This window comes from Aulostomus chinensis, chromosome 9 (genome assembly GCF_037954235.1).
Source record: "Aulostomus chinensis isolate RoL2024-O1b breed Wild chromosome 9, RoL_Achi_v1.0, whole genome shotgun sequence".
Classification (NCBI taxonomy): Eukaryota; Metazoa; Chordata; class Actinopteri; order Syngnathiformes; family Aulostomidae; genus Aulostomus; species Aulostomus chinensis.
This window is the reverse complement of record NC_141328.1, coordinates 17476815-17500393: the sequence shown is the minus strand read 5'-3', so window position 1 is coordinate 17500393 and position 23579 is coordinate 17476815. Positions and strand designations below refer to the sequence as shown.

The window sequence follows — 23579 nt, the reverse complement described above, 5'->3', positions numbered from 1 at the left end:
ACTTCTAAGCTTTGACCCTGATGGCTTGCCGAAGGTTTTGGAGGCACAAAAAAAGACCAGCTGTCAATATCCGGACAGCTGATTTACTTCATCAGGTAAGGAGCATCATCCTGGAGCATCACCCAGGTCTGTCCTCACGCCTGCGTATGAGTGGAGCATGAGAGTTGACCCAGACCACCAGCTTAAGTTCCCACAGAAGATCACTTCAACTTTTATGGCCAGAACCTGTGGTCCACCTCTGATAGAACCTGAACTCACAGTCTCATTGGAGGATGAAATGGAGGCAACCTTTTGAAAGGAAAGAAGGGGAAGTACGGTGAGATGAATGAAGCATGTACAGAAGCAGGATGGACGGCATCCACCTTCATTTGTGGAGGGTTTCGTCAGAAGATTCCATCCATCGACTCCGGAATGATCAGATCCAGACAATGGAAGACACTCAGGGAACTGGCTGAGGAGGAGGAGCAGGCTTTGGGTCAAGAGAGTAGATGCAAAGTGAATCAGGCAACAATCTTGGGGTAATGTGAGGGAGACATCTTTGAGAAGTTCTGGGATTGCAGGGTCAAAACATCTGTTAAGGGTGACTGCAAAGGAAGATCCTGCAGCTGAGCCAGTGGCACCTGTGGCGTGACATCTGGCAGCTGTGCCACGTAGGTGACGAAACCTTGCTTCCGTCCAACTTTTGTTTGCCGCAGTTTATTCTCGGCAATGATCCACTGTCCAATGAAAAATCCCTCTGGTTTCTGGTCAAGGGATGGCAATTACCTCAATCCTGACTCTCTGGATTGACATGCTAATTACTGTGAAGTGTGAAAACGCAATAGATAAAATCGTTAAAGAGGGGTTTACAGCAGTGAGAGACATCCAGTTGCATACCGCCAAAGTTAGAGAAAGGCCATGTCTGACGTAGCAAGGACTGGGATCAGGTGGATGGATGGGACTCTGTGGAGGGAGAAGAGAATCCGTGCAGGCATGGAGGGAGGTGTTAATCTTTGAGTGTGTGTGTGAAATGTGTCCCGTACAGTATGTGAGTGTCCAGCAGCGTTGAGATGCCCCGTTGATCCACCGCCAAAATAACGTCCAGCTGATGCCTGCTCTGTTTTCTTTTTCCTTTTTTATTTAGATAAATGTCACTGAGCTTATCTGTTATCTAAATATGGGGGATCGGAGACTGCGCAACACAAGGGGATGTCCATCAAGAGATTGTAAGAGGCCACAGGCAAAATTTGATTGGCTGTCTGTTGTCTGAGGAGGGGTCTTCCTGTTCTGTAGTAGGATGAAAGGGTACTTATGAGGGGAATAAAGTCGCAGTTGTATCTGAACTGTGGTGAGAAGTCTTTGCTTTTCAGCTGTCTGTTGTTTTCTCTGGTGTCGTTCCGACAGAACAGCCGGCCACCATGGTAAGAACCCTATCAATGACAGACGACATTTACCTCAAATGCTTTTTTTTTTTTTTTTGAGGATTTCTCACTTTCTATTTTCAACTGGGGAGAATGACATCAAGACAACTGAAGATGAAGAGAAGTATTTTAAGGAAAAATGAAAGCTCTTCTGCTCAGCTGCTCAGTCTCCCTCCAGGTCCTCATCTGTAGCACAGCTGGATTATTTACTGGATGTCAAGACAGCTGTTTTACTCTTGGGATTTTTACAACTGAGATATTAATGAGGTCGATGACGCTATGATACTTAAAAATTCGTTTTATTCCCGTGACTGGCAAATTAACAGCGGTCTCCTCCTTGCTGTCTGATGTGATTCTACTCTGCGTTTGTATTCAACAATATTGTCTCTGAACTCCGATTGATATTTAGATTGCAGTGAGCGACACTAAATATAGAAAGCACACAGCTGAGTAAAGTGAGAAGACATGCTGCCGTGCCCTAACTTAGGACTTTCACCTTGACAAAATCCCTTTCAAATCCTCTCCCTCGTCTCGCCTTATAAATAACTTCAAAGGGTATGAATGAGTGAGCCCTGCAGTGTTGCGTGACCTTTCGTGTGTCAACATGTTGACAAGTGACTGTCAAGTCCATAAGAAAATTCTCCGTTTAATATTGCTCAACAACGTAACAGTGTTTTTGCACTTCCGTTTTATGGATTTATTGTTGATGGTGCAAGTTCAACCTGCGACGCTGTAGTCTCGGTTCATAGATATATTAATTTTCTCAAGTTCCATTGAATAATCTGGGAAGAACTCACTGCAGACATATGGTACAGGATAACCAACAGGCAGATTTAGAGTTTTTCTTGCCTGCCACCTCTGGCCAGGCAATATGACCTCAAAATACCACTATTATTCTAAAGTCGTACCTAAATTAATGGTAAAGGAACGCACCAGCTTTTTGGGGAGAGGAAATTTTCCATCCTGCCCAGAATCAGACTAAACGATAGATATCCATCCCTCCTCTCCGCTGCATTCGAAATCCACAGAGACCAGCTGAGCGCTTGTGGGCCTAGCGCGGTAGAAATGTTAGCTTTGTGTAAATTCAACAACTAGATCTGCATTTGTGCAGAATTAATCCTCCTCATCCTCACCTTACAAAATCGGCCATGATTAGAAGCAGCGGTCGCTCGTCTAGTCCGCAACAAAAGTTTGGTTTTGTTGGCAAATATTGCGGTTTTATCAAGAAAGTAGTTCTAACAGATGACAATCAGATTATAATGCAACAAGAATTGGCAAAATATGCCAGTTTGCATTTTGTATATCCATGCGAATTGAAAATTTTGAATTTTGGGCAAATTTGCTTGAGACTTAACAGCAACAGCTAGCCAGATTTAACATACTCCTTACGTCAAAGTGGTCCTGTTGAGTCAGGCAACGGACGACGAGCTAATTGTCGCTTGCCGTACACACTCCAGTGTTCGTGAACCACAGCTGATATGTTTAACCACTACCTAGCTAGAACCTAGCTAGCGGTAGATTTCCCCGCCTTGAATCTAATCGCAGGTAATCGCAGATAGCAGGGACCGCAGCAACTCTCAACTTCGGCCCGTTGGCATACAACTGACCAATCGTTGTTGAGGTTTGGGAATGCAGCCGGCTGGATCACCTCTGGGGGTTCTGCTAATATGCTCGGCATGTTGCTTTCGTGAAAGATCATTAGTTTTTTTTTAATCTTCATAGGCTGTATTTCTCTTGCAGGATCTACAGTTTAATGTAAATATGCTGAGAAATTAAAGCAAGGAAGAACATACAAATGAATTCTTTACGTTTGATTTATCAAATGTTTCAAATTCTTGAGCTCAAACTTTACACATCTTGAAATAAACATGTCTTGTAAAAAGAAAAAAAAGTTTAAAAAGTTCCCTATGCAGAAGAAAAAATAGAGTGTATTTCTTGTAAACAAAAACAATTATTAATGTTAAGTCATTAATACACTGTGAAAACTCATCTTAGGAAGTGACATTAGCAAGATGAAGTTGCAGAGAGGTACCTAATGTCTGTTTCAATTTATTTTCATGTCCTACTTCTAATATAGAAACAGATTTACAATCACTAGAAGACAGGAATCAATTCACAGCATTTTAATGATAACAATAATAACAACCCGATATAAATGTATATAATGTAGTAAAAGAAACAGAAATTTTAGATTGTTTGCCAGATGACAAACCAGTGAGCAGTCAGTGTGTGTGTGTGTGTGTGTGTGTGTGGTTTCCTGTAATCAAGCCTCTTCTTGTGTTGATTTAATAATTTACAAAACCAGAGAGATAAACTTTCAGGAATAACATGTGCTCACTCACCCCCCCCCCCCCCCCATTCCCTTAATTAAGCCCACTGATGCACAAAGCGACGCCCGCTCCTTCCTCACTGAGGAGATGATTGCAGGTCAGTTTATTCTCTGAATACAGTCTCATCAAACCGTTGAGTTGTCAGACATGAGCTCCAGAAGTGGTTATGGCCTTTGATTTTTGAATTTTATTTTTGTTTGTTTGTTTGTTTGTTCATTTTCCTCCAGAGTTCAAGGCCGCATTCGACATGTTCGACACTGACGGAGGTGGTGACATCAGCACCAAGGAGCTGGGAACCGTGATGAGGATGCTTGGGCAAAACCCATCGAGGGAGGAGTTGGACGCCATCATTGAGGAGGTGGATGAGGATGGTGAGGCCAAATTATACGGTTCCATGCAGCCACTTTCAAGCCTCTGTTCATTCAAGCCGGTCCTGGTCCTTTAACAAACACAACTTGATGTGAAAATGTGAACTTTTTTTTTTTTTTTTGCATTTTAACAGATTCTGGATTTAACAACAAACATTTTTGTGTGTGTACGGGAGGAATTTCCCAACCATTATTATAGGCAGAGTATTTAACGTGTCTTAACGCATCCTTGTTTTATGATCAAGCTAGATCTTGATGGGCCTGAACAAGATTTTATTTGTGTTGTTTGTGGCCTCAAACACACACACACACACACACACACACACACACACGCACGCACGCACGCACACAAAATAGAAATGAAAACAGGACTTAACAACAAATCTCTCTCTTTATTTGATTACTAAATGTGTTCAAATTTTACAAGTTAAAAAATGACTAACCATGACAGAGTATGATTTCGGGGGGGGTGGCTTTTTCACAAAAAAAGAATCAGCAACTCAATGTTCCATGTCCAGCGAGTCTGACAGGATCTATGAACTGTGGGTAATTTTTTCATCCTTACTATCTTCTTGTTCTGACCTTCAGTTCCAGAATGAAATTTTCTTTCAGGGCCTGCCTGATTCATCACTAAGGCTTCGTTCAAAACGCAAGCACATCAGAATTGTTTGTCAGATCAGTCTATTCAGATCTTTTGTCTGTCCACACCGTTATTTACAAGCGATGAAATCAGATGAATACCATTGTTTGTGAGCGATACAAAATCCACTTTGAAATCTTATTTTAGCGTCCAACCTGTGACGCCAAGTGTGGTTGAATCAGATTTGTGAGATGTAGTTTGTCTTAAATCAATCTACATACATCAGCACAGAAACGTGACACAATTTCTATTACATCTGCGAGCTTAACTTGGGCAGTCACACTGATTGTGCGGCCTCCTTCTAGCTCTCCCGACCCTTAGAATAATTAGCCTCGTCCCCTCTTGATGTCTTTGGACTGTGGGAGGAAGCTGGAGTACCAGAGAGAACCCACACAGGAACAGGGAGAACATGCAGACTCACTCAGAAAGATCCTGTGCTGGAGCCGGGACTCGAACCTGGAACCTCCTTGCTGTGAGGTGACAGTGCTGACCACTGCACCACCGTGCCGCCATGTAACAAAACACAGAGGAAAATACATTTTTATGTCTGTAGGTGATAATTCGTGTGCATAATTTCCTGTTTCAATGATTAAAAGAACCTGAATTTTTGGACTACAACTAATATAGAATCATATTACAATAATTCACATTTTTAACGAAAGTACCAAGAGTAATTTGTCTTGAAAAATCTTGTGATTAATTCAAGAAAAAATGCAGAATCCGTCCATTAATAATAAAACAGCATACGATGATGATTAGAATGTAGAATTGCATTGATACACACGCTTTGAAGATCAGGGACGCTGCATTAACATACAAACTACATACAAGAGAGCAGCTACAAATAAATTGTTGTGAATATCACCTCAAAGTAAACCCTAACCAAGGTTTTCTCTTCTTTTTTTAGATAAATTATGGCTGAAATAGCCTCTTGCTATTTTTTTTTAACATCTTTTCAATGATTTTCAAAAATCACCTTGCTACTCTGGGGGGGGGGGGGGTCCTGACACCATTTTTTTTCTAAAAACGTACTAATTTGTTGATTTTTCCAACCTGAGCAATCTCTGAAATAGTAAAAAAGAAAGGAAGAGATTTTGTCCAGCAAAGATTTGATGAGAATCTTTTTTTTTTTTTTTTTTCCTTGAAGGGAGGACGTGGGGAGACAAGCAAAAAAATCCAAGTTGCGGTGAATGTGAAGCTTCCTTAACCCACCTGACTCTCCCTCCTCTGTCCTTCACCTCCCCCCTCCTCAGGAAGCGGTACCATCGACTTCGAGGAGTTCCTGGTGATGATGGTGCAACAGCTGAAGGAGGACCAGGCAGGAAAGAGTGAAGAGGAACTCTCCGAATGTTTCCGTATTTTTGACAAGTACGACACCAAGCGAACTGACTGGGAGCTGAATGCAGACAGCGTTACACTGTGACCTCACCCAATGAATCCTCAGTGACCTCTGTGATTCTTTCTAGAATGCAGTCATCATTTATTGATTCATAATATCTTCCAAAGACAGCAGAAGAGTCTCACAGTTGTACTGAGTATTCAAATTTCTCAACCCTTAAATATTTCTTCCAGTAAGGCTTCTGTTAGCAGGCTGGAAAGTAACTAAGTGCATTTACTCAAATAGTGTTCTTTAAGTGAAACTTCACCTAAAAAAAATGTATTTTTCTTTTTCAATCACTCAAATAGGTGTCTTGGAGATCAGGTTACAATCCCTCCAGGTGTAATGCTTGTCTTCTTTATCCAACTGTATGCTAAGTAACCCAGAAACACTTTGAGCTAAAAGAAAACTGCAGTAGTTCCTGTTCAGTGCCTGGTCACTGGAGGGGAACCGGCGTATTCAATTGAACCATCTCATTCAGGCACAGAGGTTTATGTTTAGTTTGTATTTCGGTCAAATCCAAGTGTTTGTGGGTTCCTGAGCACACAGCTGGATAAAGAAGGCATGGATCCTGTACCAGATTTTGCACTGTAGAGTTTACATAGAGATGTCTTTAGACAGTTTTGTCGTTGTTTTGATGTGGTAGCTTTTAGCCCTTTTCAGACAGAGAATGCGCCAAATTTGCGGTTTGCCGTCTCGTCTGTGTGAAATGGAGGCGTAATATTCCTCTTTCCAAAAAGGCCGCCACTTGTGTGGGCGTAAACATGTGACTTGACATGCAGCATGTAGTTGCACGCGAACGGTGACGTACAACATATACGTTGGGAGAATATTCAGTCTGGCAAACCTGGACGTGTCCCAGTCCAACCTCATTCTCCCGCTGCCGCTGTTGTGGTCACAGACCTGGTGGTACTTTTTCGTAAGTTTTTCAACTTGCTGCTGACCAGTTCCGTCATCAACCAAGCTCCTCTGCGACCTTTTCATACAACAAGCCATCCTTCACAGTCTCGTGAGGTAGTTATATCCATGTTCCTCTCGGCCGTGATGGTTAGCAGCTCCCTGATCTCAGCTGCTCCCCAGGTCCTGATCTTGCTGGAGACGATGCGTCAGAAGAATATGTAGCCCCACGACAGTCCATAAGTTTCAAAATAGCAGTTCGCCGCTCTGGCTGCCAGCAGGGTAGGTGTTGACATTCTCGGAGGTGTTTGATGAAGGAGAACCGGCGTGCCTTATGTTTGCGAGTTTGGTTCATCATCGACACCTCCGCCCACCTCAAGCTGAGTCGGCACATCGACGGCTTCGATTTACACAGCAATGGAAGCGGCAATAAATGTACCCTCAGAGGAGGAATATTGCTGGGCTAAAACTGAGCCCCATATTTGCCGCACTCCGTCTTAAGACTCGGACCGAGCTGCAAAAAAGACGGGCAAATTTGCGGCTCGGTGGCCAGTGTGAAAGCGTCTAATTGTTTGTCATGTTTAGCTTCAAGCTAAATATGACCGGCTGGTTCTTTCTGCACTCTGGAGTAACAAAGAAGTGATGCAGGAGAGAAAATGTCTTTTTAATACACCTATTTGTGATGACTTGAAAGTTAATATACAATTTTTGGGAGAAGAATCACTATATATTCCATTCTGAGGTACTGGTACTTGTGTAGTTCTGCTACTGCTTCGCCTAAATCCAGATGGGAATATTGAGTTTATGTGATAACGTCACTTGAAAATGTGACAGTGTGGTTAGGACAAATTTTTAAAAGCTCACACATCAGAGTCAAGGTCAAATTTTTGAGGTCTGTAAGATATTGACAGCTCCGCCAAATTGCGTCTTTTTTCTCTCTCAACGTCTAAACCTAATTTCATGTCAATGAACTGACCAGATTTATCTGGTCCATTTCAATTCGCTTCACCAGCAGCAGCTCAAATTTAAACCTATGGCTGATACACTGATGCTTCGCTTTTAATAACCTAATTTCATGGATAATTGGAAGAGCTTAGACAGTGTGTTCAAATTCACAGGAACTGTGATGGCTTCATTGACCGGGAGGAATTTGGAGATATACTCCACCTTACTGGAGAACCTGTTCAAGAGGAAGACATCGATGAGATGTTTGGGGAATCTGACACAAACAAAGATGGAAAGATTGATTTTGATGGTAAGATTAAATGAGTGGCAAGCCTTTATTTCCAAACATAGACTGCATGGCATCTATTACAAGGTGTTCTTACAAAAAATATACAAAGCATCCATCAGGTGACCAACATCCAGGGTAGGAACATTTGTAATTTGGTGTAATTGTCACGTTGTGTTTCTTACTAATCCAAATTCAACATCTTCCAATCATAATAGTTTTCCATTTACACATAAAATTTTAACATCTTTCAGGGCTGATCGACTGGCACCAGACGTCCAGATACACAACAACATTTTTTTCGCAGTCTAGCTTAATGACTATTGCATATACAAAAGGCAGCCTGTGCTGGATATTAAAATAGAAATGACAAATGTGTCTGTAATTGGCTGCATTCTATTATTAGACATATAAGTGGCTCTCTCATGAAATGGTAAATGAGAAGACTGACTCACCCCCCCCCCCCCCCCCACACACACACACACATACTGACACTTTTTAGCCTAGATTAGCATAAAAGCTGATGTCCTTTCACACAGGGACTGGAGATTATGTGAAAGTGATGCTAAACCATTCTTTTTCTGCATCTGTATCTGGCAGATGCTGGCATCACAATTATGTTAAAGTCAACTTTGCTCATTCATTGCTGGTTGTCGTCACACTGGATCTTTTCACTAGTTTCATTCACACTGAGCAATCTGCACCATCCATCCATTGTCTTCCGCTTATCCTGTTAAGGGTCGCGGGGGGGGGGGGGGGGGGGGGCTGGAGCCTATCCCAGCAACTTTCAGGTGAGAGGCTGGGTTCACCCTGGACAGGTCGCCAGTCCATCACAGGGCCAACACATAGAGACAGACAACCATTCACACTCACAGTCACACCTACGGTCAATTTAGAGTATCAATCAGCCTCGTCCCCTCTTGATGTCTTTGCACTGTGGGAGGAAGCTGGAGTACCAGAGAGAACCCACACAGGGACAGGGAGAACATGCAGACTCACACAGAACTCACTCACTTGCTGTGAGGCGACACTGCTCACCACTGCACCACCGTGCCGCCCGTACCATGTCCAAGCATCTCCAAAATTGTAATCCTCCAAAGTCTGGTTACCGTACCTGGGTAGTGTTCTATGACCCTAGAACGGTTTACAGACGTGGGCTTCGGCATAACATGTACACAAATATGCAAAGCATTAGCCAGGTGGATAAAAAATAGTCCAGATATACAACAAGCAATGTTAGAGTGGGATTAGAGCATGAGAATATGATTTATGGGCTGTTTGTCTTTCTCCTGTCAGAAGCTCACTCAATGAAACCAAATAGTAAACGTACAGTTTGAGGCGCGAGCTTGTCCCCTTTAGGGAAGGTGTACATTATCGACTGAGAATGGAGATGGTTTTCATTTTCCTCATTTTTCTCATGAAGCATTGAGTGGTGATTTTGTTCTTTCTTCTTTGTCATTGTTTATTCTTTCAAGTTGATACCAGTCAGGATTCAGTAAAAAGAAAGAAAAGAAAAGCGTGTCTCTGACATGCTTGGCAGAGCCTGACTAAGTTGTTCTTCTGGTCCATCCATCAGCTTCTGGTGGTGTTTTGACTGATTGACTGTTGTTTCTCTTTCCTTCTCTAGAGTTTCTGAAGATGATGGAGAACGTCCAGTAGTGAAACCCAGCTCTACATTCCTCGCTGACCCTCCCTCCGCCTGTCGAAGCTCAGAGAAAAACATCCAAAACAATTATGACTATAATGTAGTTTTGGAGACATCAAAATATATGGAGTGCCTTCGACCCTGCCCCCCCCCCCCTTCTCACATGAAACCCCGGAGCTTGGAGAGTATCTATAAATATCCGTTCAAACCTTTTAAGACGAAGGCGCGTTCCCCTGGCCTCCTCCTCGCACCAGCCAACCAGCTGTCCCTTGGCAGCTGCTGCTTCTGTAGAAACGCTACACCACCTCGTAGCTCTAACTCCTCCCTCCATCCCTCCTCCCGTCCCTCCTCCTTCTCCTCGCCCTTTTCTGAACTACCCCTCCACCTTGTTCTGTGCCTACTAAATAAATCAACTTTCCCTCATTTTACATTGTTTCAAATTATTCTTCCTATGTCTCTTTTGCTATTTCACTCTAAGACTGCTACATTAGCACCGTCTGCTTGCTGTTGAATTTTTTTTTTTGGATAGAAACGCACAAGATTAGCTGCTCTTATGTACCTCACACACTCTCCCTACGTCACCGATAGCCATGCTTTACACACGCCACAACTGATCTTATCTCGCTCTTCCTGGCCACAACCTCACACTCGCTTAAATACGCCTCCGATACACCAAAATTCCTGTAAAGAGAGATCTGCCACATCTGACGACATCTCTGCTTTCCGAAACTCTCTGCCAGTGATGGTCACACAGCGGTCTCCCAGCACAGAAATCAATGCTCATCCCTTGCGTGAAAGATGCAGCCATGCTGAGTTGTAGTCAGGTCGGAGACATGCGTGTGCAGCAGATGAGATCATTGTCCATCTCTCTGGGAAACGCAGGTGTCCCTCTGAGTTTATAACCTACCGCCTCCCTCCAGCTCTCAGAGAGCAACACCCGGTTGCTTCTCCCTTCAGCATCACTGCTCTTTCTCTCACCTCGCTGGACCCTCCCCTCAGGAACCGCCCGCCTTATAAGGAGCATCAGGTTGTGTTTATCAGGCGACGTATCACCGGTGTGACTGCCTTCGCTGCCTTCTATTCAGGGCACAGCTAAAGAGGAGGAGTTGGATTTTTTTTCCTGGTTTTGAGTTTCACACCCAGATTGAAACGCCATCATCACAAAGCCCTACTTTAAAATCCGCCCCCCCCCCCCCCCCTGCCACTGTCTTGAGGGCCCAAACAGAAATGAGTTTGCAGTGTTGAGCTGCAAAATCTGTTTTAGTGTTGCTTTTTAATCCGTAGTAAATTTCGGGAGATCAACACTGAACGTTTCTCTGGAGTATCATTTTGGTTTTCAGTATGATTCATGATGCAGTCACATTACAGCTCATAATCTCACCGTGAACAAATCCTCTTGACACCCTTACACTGCACCTGCACCATTGCACTCGCCTCACCTGCTCACATTATTCCATAGCATCTTTACTCTTTCATGGAAATTTTCTACTTTGTCCCGGATCAGGAATGCTTTGAAAAATTTTACTTCTTAACCCTTCAAGAAACAAGACCTTTTCCAAAGTGTGATTGGCTTGCCTTGGCCCCAGAACCCTAAAAGTTCAGGAGACTAAATCTGGAGGCCTGTGAGAGCCAGGGGGCGGGACCTGGCTGTCTCGTTTAAAGTGTGTGAGAACCTTCACTTGACGTCTAGTCTCTCTGTTGGGGTGCACACGGATTGACCACTCCTTTGGGCTTTTTTTTCCTTGGATATTTAGGGGGGAAAAGCTAAAGCGCAAACATGGTAAGACCAATTATTTGTCCCAAATGATCAGCTGAAGTATTTTAAATTCGGAAAAAAAAGACACTATTAATCTATAATGAGTCAGCCATAGTTATGATGACTTTTAAAAAATAAAAGCATGTAAAAGTCTGACTGAAAAGTTGAGAAGCATGCTCTCTCTTCTTTAAAGTTGAAATACGTTATTTATTCTCTTCCCTTTACAATTGATTTTTGGAAGCAATTGATTGATTTTTAAAGATTACAAATCGATAATTTGATTGCATTTAATCAGATTGATAATCAAGTATTATAACTATTCATACTTGACGCAGTTCTCTGGTGGAGACCGCTTTAATTCTTGTTGAAGATTAAGACTGGGTGTTGATGGGGGGGCCGGGCAGGCGGCAGCTGGTAAGGTGCAGATTCTGCTTAGGTGACAAATTCCCAGGGATTGGATGTCTGCAGGCCATATACAGACAGTCTAATGTGTTGAGCCTGAAATAGCAGGACTAATTCTCAACCAGCTCAACAATCCTTAGGAGACTTAACCACTATAGATCCTGTCACTCAGGGCTTAAATAATAATAATAATAATACAATAAAATAAAAAATGAAAATTAAAACTACTGGAATAATGAGTGAAATAATGATGAGTGTCAAAGTGACCAAGCGCCCACTGTTTTCTTCCAGACTGACGCGCAGCAAGAGGCCCGCTCCTACCTGAGCGAGGAAATGCTGGCTGGTGAGTCCAAGCTAGAACAGCAGGAAGAACGTGAACTGAAGGAACTACTGATGCTATCACTGAAAGAACTTGAACATTGTAAATTTCTTCCTGTAGAGAACAGAGCCGCCACTAAAGACAGGAATGCTGCCATTAAAATGTTCATTAAGTTTACACAAAGGCTGATTTGCCCGTTTTGTGAACTACAAAAGGCTGATTTTAAAATTGAATCTCTAAGCTTTACTGCCCCTGACAGAAAAAATGTAGGTTTCGGTTTGTTTGTTTTTTAAATTTTAATATGTTTAATATATTTCCATCATCTCTGGGATTAATAAAGGATTATATTACTTTAAAAACTGAGACAAAACGTCCAAAAAAAATTCTCTTGTGTCTTCAGAATTCAAAGCCGCCTTCGACATGTTCGATACCGACGGTGGCGGTGATATCAGCACCAAGGAGTTGGGTACCGTGATGAGGATGCTGGGACAAAACCCGACAAGAGAGGAGTTGGATGAGATCATCGAGGAGGTCGATGAGGACGGTGAGGTGTTGTTTCTGACGGAGAAAAAGAGGATTCATTGCGTCATTTTACGCATCTAACAACTCCAATGCACGCAGAGATCATTTAGGCCCCACCAGCATGTGAGCCCCCCCAACAAAAAAGAAATACACCATTTTCCATATAATTTCGGCTGTAGACTCCTCATATATTTCATATTTTCATTTCGATCTTACTTTGTTCACTGGCTTGCCTATTGTGTCTCCAGCGTAAAAAGTCTATACTTTGAATTCCCTGGTTGTTATGGGGAAATGATGAGGGCTCTGTTTACTCTCAGGCAGCGGCACCATCGACTTTGAGGAGTTCTTGGTCATGATGGTGAGGCTCCTAAAGGAGGACCAGGCCGGCAAGAGCGAGGAAGAGTTGGCAGAGTGCTTCCGTGTGTTCGACAAGTACGTTAAACGGACGCAGTCGATCTTTCTGTTCGTCGTTACGTCATTCACGAACAAATCCCACCATTATTTTTTTTTCTCGCGCAGGAACGCCGACGGCTACATTGACAGAGAGGAGTTCGCCCTCATCATCCGCAGCACCGGCGAGAGCATCACAGAGGATGAAATCGATGAGTTGATGAAGGATGGAGACAAGAACAACGACGGCATGTTGGACTTTGACGGTACGTTTGTGGTGGTGATGTATTTGATGGTGGGTCGAGGTCGATACAAAATCATTTGTTCTTCTGATCTGATGCTAACAACACAACCAAAGAATGGCTGCAGCTTTTCTCTGAAGTAACATGTTGTGACACTTCCTCATCCGTTTCTTCCTCTTCTCCAGAATTCCTCAAGATGATGGAGAATGTGCAGTAAACCCAGAAAGACTCATGGACATTCCTCCTCACCCCTGTGATCCCCGCCCCCGCCCGTCAACACGTCCCCTCCTGTATCCTCTCAGTCATCCTCAACAGACAGCTAGGGCTCCTAGTGGGAGTGGGTGGGGTTGCTGGCTAGGCTTTACCACCCCCCCCCCCCCCCCCCCAAGTTTGCTTGTGAATGCAGACAGCCTAGGGATGCTGCGCTGACCCTACACTCAAGAAGACGATGCTGCACATCTTTGACAGTATTCACGGAGTTAACATGTCATCAGCGACCCCCTCACGCCCACCTCCCCTCTGGCTGATAAAGATCTCATCTAGATGTAGTCTAGATAGAACGGCAGCCTGTTACCTGCTGCTTAGACCAACTCAAACACTTCACTGTACAAAGAAGGTATTTGCTTGAACAGAATAAATGAACTAACATCTGGTCACTAGTAGTCGGTGTGTCATATTCACAGTCTGTATAAAATTTTGTTTTGAGGAATATCAATAAAATGTTTGTTTCTTCTTTTTGTCCTTTTTGTTGAAACCACAGTCATTTTGGATCACCCGTTCAGACACTATTAAATACCTAAAAATCATGACTGGTGGTTGACAGCAGGTATAAAATATTTGTTTGACAAAACTGTGACAATCTGCTGATTTTGATTTGTGCTGTTCATGTTAAACCCTGCATATCACTGTACAGATCTAAGAGAACTATTTAAGTAATCTTCAAAGCATATTTGGCAAAACAATGTCTCCATTACTTTATTTAAACAGTCCAAGGCTGTATGACATTGCTTACTGATCATTCTTACCGTGTTTGTAAAATTATGGGGAGAAAAATAAAATAAAAACATGAAACTGCTAAGTTATTCAAGACCGAAGAACAAGCGTATACAGGAAACAAATGAACAACAAAATTCAAAAGAAAGACAAATAATTTTGATTAGGCGAGTGTCAATGTCCCAGCAAGGGTTTATGAGCCGTAATTAGCTTCGTCGAAAGCTTTCCGGGCTCTCTTCAGCTCCTCGTTCATGGTCAGCAGGTCTTTGACGCGAGCGAACTTCCGGGGGTCCTTACGGATCAGGAAAACGATGTCCTCCACCTGGACGCGGCCCTGGCGTCCTATGGACATGGCTTTATGGGTCATTTCCGTAATGAACTCGATAACCAGGTCCTCCAAAATGTCTACGGACTCAGTGTACGGGTTCTGGTCGTCTCCAAATCCGTACATCATGCACCGGAGCTCCTTGGAGAAGAGCCTCTTTCTCCTCCCGTGGCAGACATCCACCCCGCCGGAGCCGTCGTCCAGCTCCTCGTCGAAGCCAGGCTCGTCCTCCTCATCTGCCATTCTGTTGGGAAAAACGAATGTTTTAACTCATAAGTAGATTTCAATCACCTTACAAATAGATAATGTCTCTACTGCAGTCATACAATATAATTGAACACACCGCAAATTACCTTTATCGGTCAGCGAACCACAACAACACAACGACCACTGATTTTCGACAACTTCCGCTTCCACTCCCTCGACCTCGGAAGTGAATCGTTCACACAGTGAGGTAAGGAAAATACTGCCCCCCTGTGGTGATATTCCTCCAATTCTTCCGCTCAGCGTCGTGGGCGATGTGGATTCCGAATTTTCCGAGGTCAAATTTAAACAGCTAATCCTAATGAACAGTTTAAAATCACGGAGTCAAGGAGTTCATAACGTGGTTGCCACATAGTCGTGGATGTGTACTCTGTCACCAGTTCCAGAGGGAGGGATGACGTTGGAAGGGTAACAGCTGTTCATTTATTTTTTACAAAGACTCCTCTAATGAACTTAGATTAAAATAGCAGGTAATAGTTGTCGAATTGTCTCGTGTTAGCTAAACTAGTTAACCAGGAAAACAACTGGACCTGTCAGTGACTGTTGCCTTAGCTAGTTGCTGTACAGCTGAGTTTATTTTCTTGCTAATATTAGCACTGAACCGAAAATTCTGTCAGTGTTTAGCACTTTTCATGGTAAAAGTGGTAAAATTGCGAGCTGACGTGCTTTAGCTGCTAACTTAGCAGCTTTTCTTATCTTAGATTACTCTCTACTTTATCTTTAACATGTGACGGAGTGATAAATGAGTCGAGTTGTCTGTGTGCTTTGTCCAGATATAACACTCAAACGCTAGAGTCGGCTCTAATCTTCCATTGCACTCGCCATTTAGGGACCTTCTCTTGGACACATAAAGGAGTATTCATTGAGTTCTGAGATGACCTTTCTACAATAGCTGTCTGTACCGGACAGCTGACCCTGGCAGCTGTGTATGGCGTGCCCTGTCCAGTTCCTCTGTCGGACGTCTCGCACCGTGGGATTAGTTCTCCTCTACTATACCTTCTCTATAGGCATCACCTTCTATAACAAATGGCTGATGAAGGTAAATAAATGAGTTCGTCAGTTATTGACCTGGTTTTCATTATGTAGGACATGTTTAGTTTTATATGAGATGATTAAAAATCAACAAAGCCATGTTTCTTTCTCAGAGGTGAACCGGCCTTGTCTCTCTGTCTCTCCCTCTGTCTCTTAGGGCTTCCACTACCCCCTCTTTATGACTTTAGTTCACCTCGCCCTCAACTTTTGCCTGTCAGCTCTGACCCGTCAGGCCATGCAATGCTGGACAGGGAAACCCCGTATTCTTCTGAGTTGGACAGATTACCTTCAAAAAGTGGCTCCCACAGGTGAGTTAGCGTGATAGCACGGAGGAAACCAAACAATTCACAAGCTGGACCGCAAAATTCAGAGAATTAAATAAGGGATGATGCGTTACCTGAGATCACACAAGTTGATATTACACTGCTCAGACTGCAAAGATTCGTGTAAATCAAACTCTTCTCTGAATTAGGTTCGTAGTCATGGAAGCCATATTTCATTTACTTTAGTTGACTGACTTTTCAGCCTCATCGCAGATTCATAAAGATACGTTTTTCATTAAAAACATTGAATTGTTTTGCACTCACTATGAGAGCGTTGCAAGGTTGTTGTCTCATGCAAACCTGTGCTTCCTTGTGTCCCTTTCATTCAGCCCTCGCAACAGCTCTGGATATCGGACTTTCCAACTGGAGCTTCCTCTTCATCACCATTAGCTTGTAAGTGTGAGAAGTTCCTATTCACAGCGCTGACAAACATCCATTTTCATGGTGTGCTATTGCTTCATCCTTTTTTTGCATGGGTGTGTGTGTGTGTGTGTGTGTGTGTGTGTGTGTGTGTGTGTGTGTGTGTGTTTTTTCTCCAGGTACACTATGACCAAGTCTTCAGCAGTGCTTTTTATTCTATTTTTCTCCCTGGTCTTCAAATTGGAGGAGCCGGTGAGTGACATTGACGGAATCAGGGGAGACGAATGCTATCTGCCTCGTGTTGGTGGAGGCTAATGTGATAGCAGTGAACCCTGTGCACTCCAAACTAAGCGATATCTGGATTCAGTAGTTGTAGAAAGTTCAGCAACTTTTAGTAGAAGTATGATAACAAGACTTGACCTTTAGCGTCCCGTTTATTGACTTTGAGATCTTGCAGATTTAAACCATCCATTTAGATTTCTCTCAGAAGATTGCTGTGTTTTCATTGCAGTCAGTAAAATACATTTTTTCTGTGACTTATCTCACTGTTCATTAAATCTGTGGATTGATGGTTAGAAATGATAAATTGTTAAATAATTGAACAATAAAAATATGGGAAATACTATCTGTAAGCATTAATTTGACAGTGATTGTCGATCTGTAACTGCAGGGGAAATATTGAATGTTCGCAGTCACTTTTTTTCCCCCCTTCAATTCTTTATTCCTGCTCCACTTGTTCACTTTCTATCCTTTTTCCCTGTCAACCAGAATCCATTCCTGATCCTGGTGGTCCTGCTGATCTCCAGCGGTCTCTTCATGTTTACATTTCAGTCCACCCAGTTCAACCTGGAGGGCTTTATCATGGTGCTCCTGGCGTCCTTCATAGGCGGGATCCGCTGGACCCTCACTCAGGTCCTCATGCAGAAAGCAGAGCTGGGTCAGTGTTTAGAAGTTGCTGGGGAACTGTGAATCATAAAATGTGGTGTAATTTGATTGCCGTTGCTTAGCACCCTCATTCATATGCAACCGTAAGCTTCCACACGAATCATCCCTCCATGAACCCATGAGAACTAATCGAGCTTCCTTTGTCAAACATTTGAAAGGAAGCGCTATACTGGGAAATTACATTTACTTTTAACTTTTGCAAGAAGTTAAACGCCCATTTAGATAGTCTAACTAGGTAATCTAAGACAATTTAAACTGTGACACCATTATTTAAAGTTGTTTCATGGATCACTGAGACAATTAGGAGTAGGTTTTTGTTTTTTTTGGGGGGGGGGGCTAGTTTTCCAAACTTCTTCTTCACGTTTCCTCCTCCAGGCCTCCAGAACCCGATAGACACCATGTACCACCTCCAGCCTCTCATGTTCCTGGGCCTCTTTCCCCTCTTCCTCTATAATGAAGGTGAGATGTAACCGACTTGTCTGTTTTCTCTCCATACGTCAGTGATTATACTAAACCTAAACGTGTACATCTATGCATAGAAAATGTTTTATTGGGAATTACGGACTTGTTTAATCATTTGACCACCTGCATCTGACATCTTAATGCCCCAGGTATTGTGGGTAATGTAGTCAGCAGGAATATGCAGAATAAACATGACATGCTTCTACTGAGCTGTCCCTTCATCTGACAGTGCTGTAGGAGTAAGGATTAAAGGGATCAGGGGATGTTGGTCTATTTAAAAGCCATCTCAAGACTTACCTGTTGATCTAGTTTTTACTTGAATCGTATGCATTTTACCTATTTATGTGCTTACTTTCCTTTTTAGATTTATTTAGTCCAATTTTAAGATTTATACTCTAGAGGTTTTTTTTTTTAATTTCTGGGTTTAATCATTTTAATTTATCTTCTCTTTTTTTTTAATAATTTATGCAGTTTTACTTTTACATGACCATTACTTTACTTAATTGGTTCTTCTTTCATTTTATTATTTTGTCCCTCTTTTCCCTTACACATTCAACCACTTACTCACATAAAAACCTCAACTGTTATATTTAATGTTCAATTTTAATCACATATTTTTTTTGTCCTTCCTGCTCTAGTGTTTCCTCATTGTAGACAGTAGTTACGGAGTTCTTGTTTTTGCTTTGTATTGTATTTCATTGATTGTGTGTGTGTGTGTGTAAAGAACTTTGTATTGCATTTTGTATGAATGAAAAGTGTGAGACAAAATGAAATGTTACCACAGTGAAACCTCTCTGTTCTGGTTCCCTCCCTCTGTGTCCAGGTCTGAGCCTCAGCACCTCTGACAAGTTATTCCGGGAGACGGAGCTCTCGCCCCTCCTGTATTCTCTCTTCCTACTGAGTATTGGAGGCTCACTGGCCTTTGGTTTAGGCTTTTCAGAGTTCCTGCTCGTCTCCCGAACCTCCAGCCTGACACTTTCTATATCAGGGATCTTTAAGGTGTGTTTCGATTGTGTTTGAATTCAATATTATTCATGAACCGGCTAACCTAAGTTGAATAAGAACTCTCGAGTAAAACAATCCAGTACACAAACTTGTAAGTAGAATATTTGAGATCTGGAAACAATGCCCTCATTTTCTGGATTGAGCAATGATTCAATTTGATTTGACAGGTAATATTTTCCATCCATGTCTTACACATTTCTTTGCTCCTGTAGGAGGTGTGCACCCTGCTGTTGGCAGCAGCTCTGATGGGAGACAAAATGAGCACGCTGAATTGGCTGGGATTTGCTGTGTGTTTGTGCGGCATTTCATTACATGTGGGACTGAAGGCATATTATTCTAAAAGTAAGAGTACTTTCAACTTTCTTTGTTAATTGTATTCATCGATCCCTCCAGACATGTGAGATGTCATGAAAATATTCTGCATTGAGCAATAATTTGTTTGACAAATTATGTGTAAAGAACATTTTTGGGAAATGGGCTTATTTGCAGTCTTCCCTTCAGAGTCAGACAAGAAGAGAGATACCCTTCTCTCCTCTGTGCATTAGGGAGCCGGACCCCCAGAGACCTGCTGACTAGTTAGCTTTGGAGCAAACATTATTATCTTGGTGTTTCTCAAGGAATCTATCTTGGTCCCCTTCTCTTTCATATGCTATCACACAGTAATACCAGGGAACACAATGTGAAGCTTTCAAGCTTCATGGTCGCATGCTACAACTGCAACAGCTATGGATATAGAACTTGACGTCGGGTTAGCTTAGCACAACGATTGGAACTCAGTGGGCCATATAGTGTGACGCTATCACATGATACTTAACATATAGAGCAGGTCTAGAATGAAAAACATTCCTTTCAGCAGACAGACGTTAAGTAGCCCCAGGCTCTATGTGGGCGGGCATCTGTCTCGACCGTACAGGGTGAATAACATACTCGAGCATAACACCTACAATAGAATATCAGTATTAATACAGTTCTAGTACTGATATTAATACAGTACTGCTAATTGTTATAGAACTTGAAACCTATTTATTTACTAAAAAAAACAAACAAAACATCAAAACCTCCATTAAAAGGTGAGGGAGATGGTGTGACGATCCTGCACCCTGTGTGAGATCTTAAAGGATGTCTGCTTTCTCCCTCCTGATGTATTGTAAATGTCACAAGGCATTTTATGTATTTATTCATTTTATTGATCACCAGTTGTTTTACCTCATTTTACGTTCCACACTTGGATTTGCAAGTGATGCGTGACCTGGGCATTAAAAATAAATTTATCAATTAATTGCTCGAGTTTTAAGACACTGAAGGATGTGGTTTTTATTTTTTTTTTAAATGAGCTGTTTATGGTTATAACAAGACACGAGTGATGGTGAGCCTGGTATGGAGAAGGTTGGTTCTGTTGCATTAATTTTGAGGGCTCATGAGCAGGGATTGGAATGATGATAATTGTATGAGATTCTTTTTTTTTTTATCCCCCCCCCATCAGATAAAGGACCCTCTTTAAAGCCACTTAAAAGCCCAGAGCTGGAGTTGCCCTTGCTGCGGCAGAACGGAGATGATGAAGATTCGGCTGCTGAAGACGAGGAACAAGAAATCACTCTGCACTGACGTCGCAGGATGAGCCAGTGTATCGTCATACTGGCCCTCCATCAGATAGTTTCCACACTGATATCAAAGACGTATTTCGGAGCGCCACACTGACATCAAAGTTGTATTTCTGAGCGCCAAAACACAGGGCCACAATGACAGGGAGCGGCCTCTCCAGCTCTATCATGCATGTCTCCAGGCCGTGTCGTCACTTTGAGCTCTGCCTTAACTGTGGACCATCATTGTGACAAAAGTTATGATCTTTTGCCTACGGGGAGCTAAAAAATATGTAGCTAATACATGTAAGTGTCAACAAAGTATGATGGATGGAAAGAGGGGGTTAGACCTTTTAAAGGGATAGTTAGACATTTTGAATAAGTTGTTTTTCTTTGCCATATACAGAGAGATTGGGAATATATTTCTCAATCTTGTTCCAGAAACATTGTGTGTGTGTGTGCGCGCGCGCGTTTATGTAACATGATTGCATTCTGTGAAGGTGGGTGGCACAGGCGCCTACAGTAAAAGCTCTCATGAAAGTGAAGAAAATGTGTAATTATGTTATCAAGAACGTTTCTCCCGTTCCCGCTAAAACAGCGGTTATCCAACTCCATACTTCATGATTTCCGAACATTTGAATACTTTAGAAACCATCGAATCCATAGAAGTCTCATTCAACCTTAAAGGTCTGCTTTATCATACAATATTTGAGTATGTCTTCAAAGATAACAACCTTGTCAGACTGGGAGAGAGCGACCACTGAAGAGAGACTCACTCAGGTTTCCTCTTTGTAGTTTTGAGGTCAGAATTCTCCGCCGGGCTGTTTTGGGCATCCCTTGTTTTCACACTCCAGGTGTTGGCCATCTCAAGGCTACTTTAGGAATTTGGTTGAGGTTGATTGTGATTTTAAGGCTGTACGGCTTTAGATTTCCGGATGTTCGGAAGGCTTGCAAATGGGCTGCAAGCTCTCCGAGCCTTATACTGATGTCCTCGCTGAATGCATCATCATCATCATCATCATTACTGAGGAGACTCCGATTCGAAGCTATTAAATACAATTTGTTGCAGAACAGTTGAGCTACTTGAATAGAAAAGTTTCATTCTAGCAGGTTTAAAGTACCTTCATGTGCCTTGTTAGTGTCACAGGAGAGTTATTTTCTATAATGATTGAGTTCTGGACTAATGTGCTAAAGCCCTTTCATCTGTTGAATGCTACTTAAAGGGGAAAAAAAAATAATGTTTTGAATGTTGTGATTTTTAAATTGTAGCAGTGATCATAAACTGACAAATAAAGTGAAAATGTGATTATTTTTGGTTTGGTTTTTCCAAATTTAGTTCATTATCATTCCTTCCCTTGCAGCTTTTTTTTTGGGGGGGGGGGGGGGGTTGAAAGTGTAATATATCGGTCCTGGGGGCTTCTAGTGAAATTAAACAACAAAAGAAACATGGTTGATTAAAATGAACAATTAATACGGGATCAACTCAAACAGTAGAGTTTAAAATTTAGGCATTTATCTAACCCCTACCCAGCTATGCATAACACACCTCAATCATACCTTTTCCTTTTGTGTTTGTCTCCTTTCTTGTTAAGATTAACCCAGATTCAAGATACTGCACTGACATGAGCTCTGTTACCTCTGAAGTTTTCTGCGTTGTGTGTTTGGACAATGCTAAAGCAGGTCTGTTTTGAACTCGTGAGGATGCAGAGAAGCTCAGCCATGTCTGTATCTGGACTGGACTGGACTGGACTGGACTGTAATTATCAGTTTACTGGTACTCTATAAAAGTTGAAGCAGAGAGCTAATTACTGTTTTATGTAAAGCCCTAAAAGGTCGGGCGCGTTCTTAAATCACTGACTTATTTTCAGTCCTCTCAAGTGCTTCGACCTAGAACTGATCTTAAAATGTCCCCCCCAAATTAAAAGTGGATGGTGTAAAGTTAGCATAGCCATGGCAACCGCTAACTGCAGTTGAATTGTACCTGCTGTTTTAGATAACTTGATTAGAAAAATGGTCTCTTTCAAGCCATCGTCTCACCAAGGGCACCAAAATGGCTACAGCTCTGCTCAGAAGATTTCTGCTAATTTTATAATAAATATTGTGGCGTTTTCTGCTCTCTGAGAACCTCTCTGATTGTGATTTAATCATAAATTGAACGTAATTGCACCCTAGAGAGCAGAGTTCTACTTAAAGAACTACATTTCCATTGATGCCTTAAGAGGCCCTTCCAAGAGCAGTGATGTGTGCATTAACATGAACAACAGACCCTTCTAACTGGAGCAGGACCACAATTCATGTTATTAATAGTTTTTCTCATTTTTCTCAGTAAATATATTTCTGTAGGACAGCTTGAAGTCGCCTCCTGTGTGGAGAAACTAGTTGCATGCAATGCTCAGGAGTGATTTTGGCCCATTCTTCCACACAAAACACTTCAAATCTTCAAGGTTCAGTAGACCTCTTCTATGAACCCTGACCTCTAGTTCTTCTCATAAGTTTTCTATTGGATTCAAGTCAGGTGATTGGCTGAGCTGTTCTAGCAACTTTATTGTCTTTCTCTGAAACAAAGTGAGGACTTCCTTGGCTGTGCGTTTGGGATCATTGTCCTGCTTAAGTGTCCACCCTTGTTTCATCTTCATCATCCTGGTAGAGGGCAGCAGATTTTTATCAAGAATGTCTTGGTACAGTTCTCCACTCACTCTTGGTTCATTTATATGAGGTTAGCTAGTGCCGTATGCTGAAAAACAGCCCCACACCACAAGGTTCCACCTCC

General features: G+C 42.3%; 4 protein-coding genes across 5 annotated transcripts; 3 read left to right on the top strand and 1 right to left on the bottom strand.

The window, feature by feature from the left end:
* The first annotated feature begins 1246 nt into the window (after nt 1-1246).
* Nucleotides 1247-10330, top strand: LOC147256131 (troponin C, skeletal muscle-like). Its single transcript, XM_086212709.1, has 6 exons — nt 1247-1400; nt 3773-3827; nt 3958-4101; nt 5992-6106; nt 8132-8268; nt 9872-10330. Exons 1-6 carry the CDS (start codon nt 1398-1400, stop codon nt 9901-9903), a joined length of 486 nt encoding a protein of 161 aa, XP_086068835.1. The 5' UTR covers nt 1247-1397; the 3' UTR covers nt 9904-10330.
* A 1255-nt stretch (nt 10331-11585) lies between these two features.
* tnnc2.2 (troponin C2, fast skeletal type, tandem duplicate 2) lies at nt 11586-14514 on the top strand. The gene is made up of 6 exons (XM_086214021.1): nt 11586-11669; nt 12339-12390; nt 12767-12910; nt 13206-13320; nt 13408-13544; nt 13706-14514. Exons 1-6 carry the CDS (start codon nt 11667-11669, stop codon nt 13735-13737), a joined length of 483 nt encoding a protein of 160 aa, XP_086070147.1. The 5' UTR covers nt 11586-11666; the 3' UTR covers nt 13738-14514.
* taf13 (TATA-box binding protein associated factor 13) lies at nt 14462-15354 on the bottom strand. Of its 2 annotated transcripts, none has more exons than XM_086214023.1 (2): nt 15182-15278; nt 14462-15082 (listed from the first exon to the last, which is right to left on the bottom strand). In XM_086214023.1, the coding sequence occupies exon 2, from the start codon at nt 15079-15081 to the stop codon at nt 14707-14709; it is 375 nt and encodes a 124-aa protein (XP_086070149.1). In that variant the 5' UTR covers nt 15082; nt 15182-15278; the 3' UTR covers nt 14462-14706. The 2 variants fall into 2 exon arrangements, with proteins under 2 accessions (XP_086070149.1, XP_086070148.1); XM_086214022.1 differs by having other exon boundaries at nt 14464-15082; nt 15192-15354.
* On the top strand, nt 15311-22110 carry LOC147256128 (solute carrier family 35 member H1-like). The gene is made up of 10 exons (XM_086214020.1): nt 15311-15510; nt 15932-16141; nt 16292-16442; nt 16787-16850; nt 16997-17069; nt 17586-17754; nt 18138-18221; nt 19048-19223; nt 19442-19571; nt 20713-22110. Exons 2-10 carry the CDS (start codon nt 16031-16033, stop codon nt 20832-20834), a joined length of 1080 nt encoding a protein of 359 aa, XP_086070146.1. The 5' UTR covers nt 15311-15510; nt 15932-16030; the 3' UTR covers nt 20835-22110.
* Nucleotides 22111-23579: the final 1469 nt, after the last annotated feature.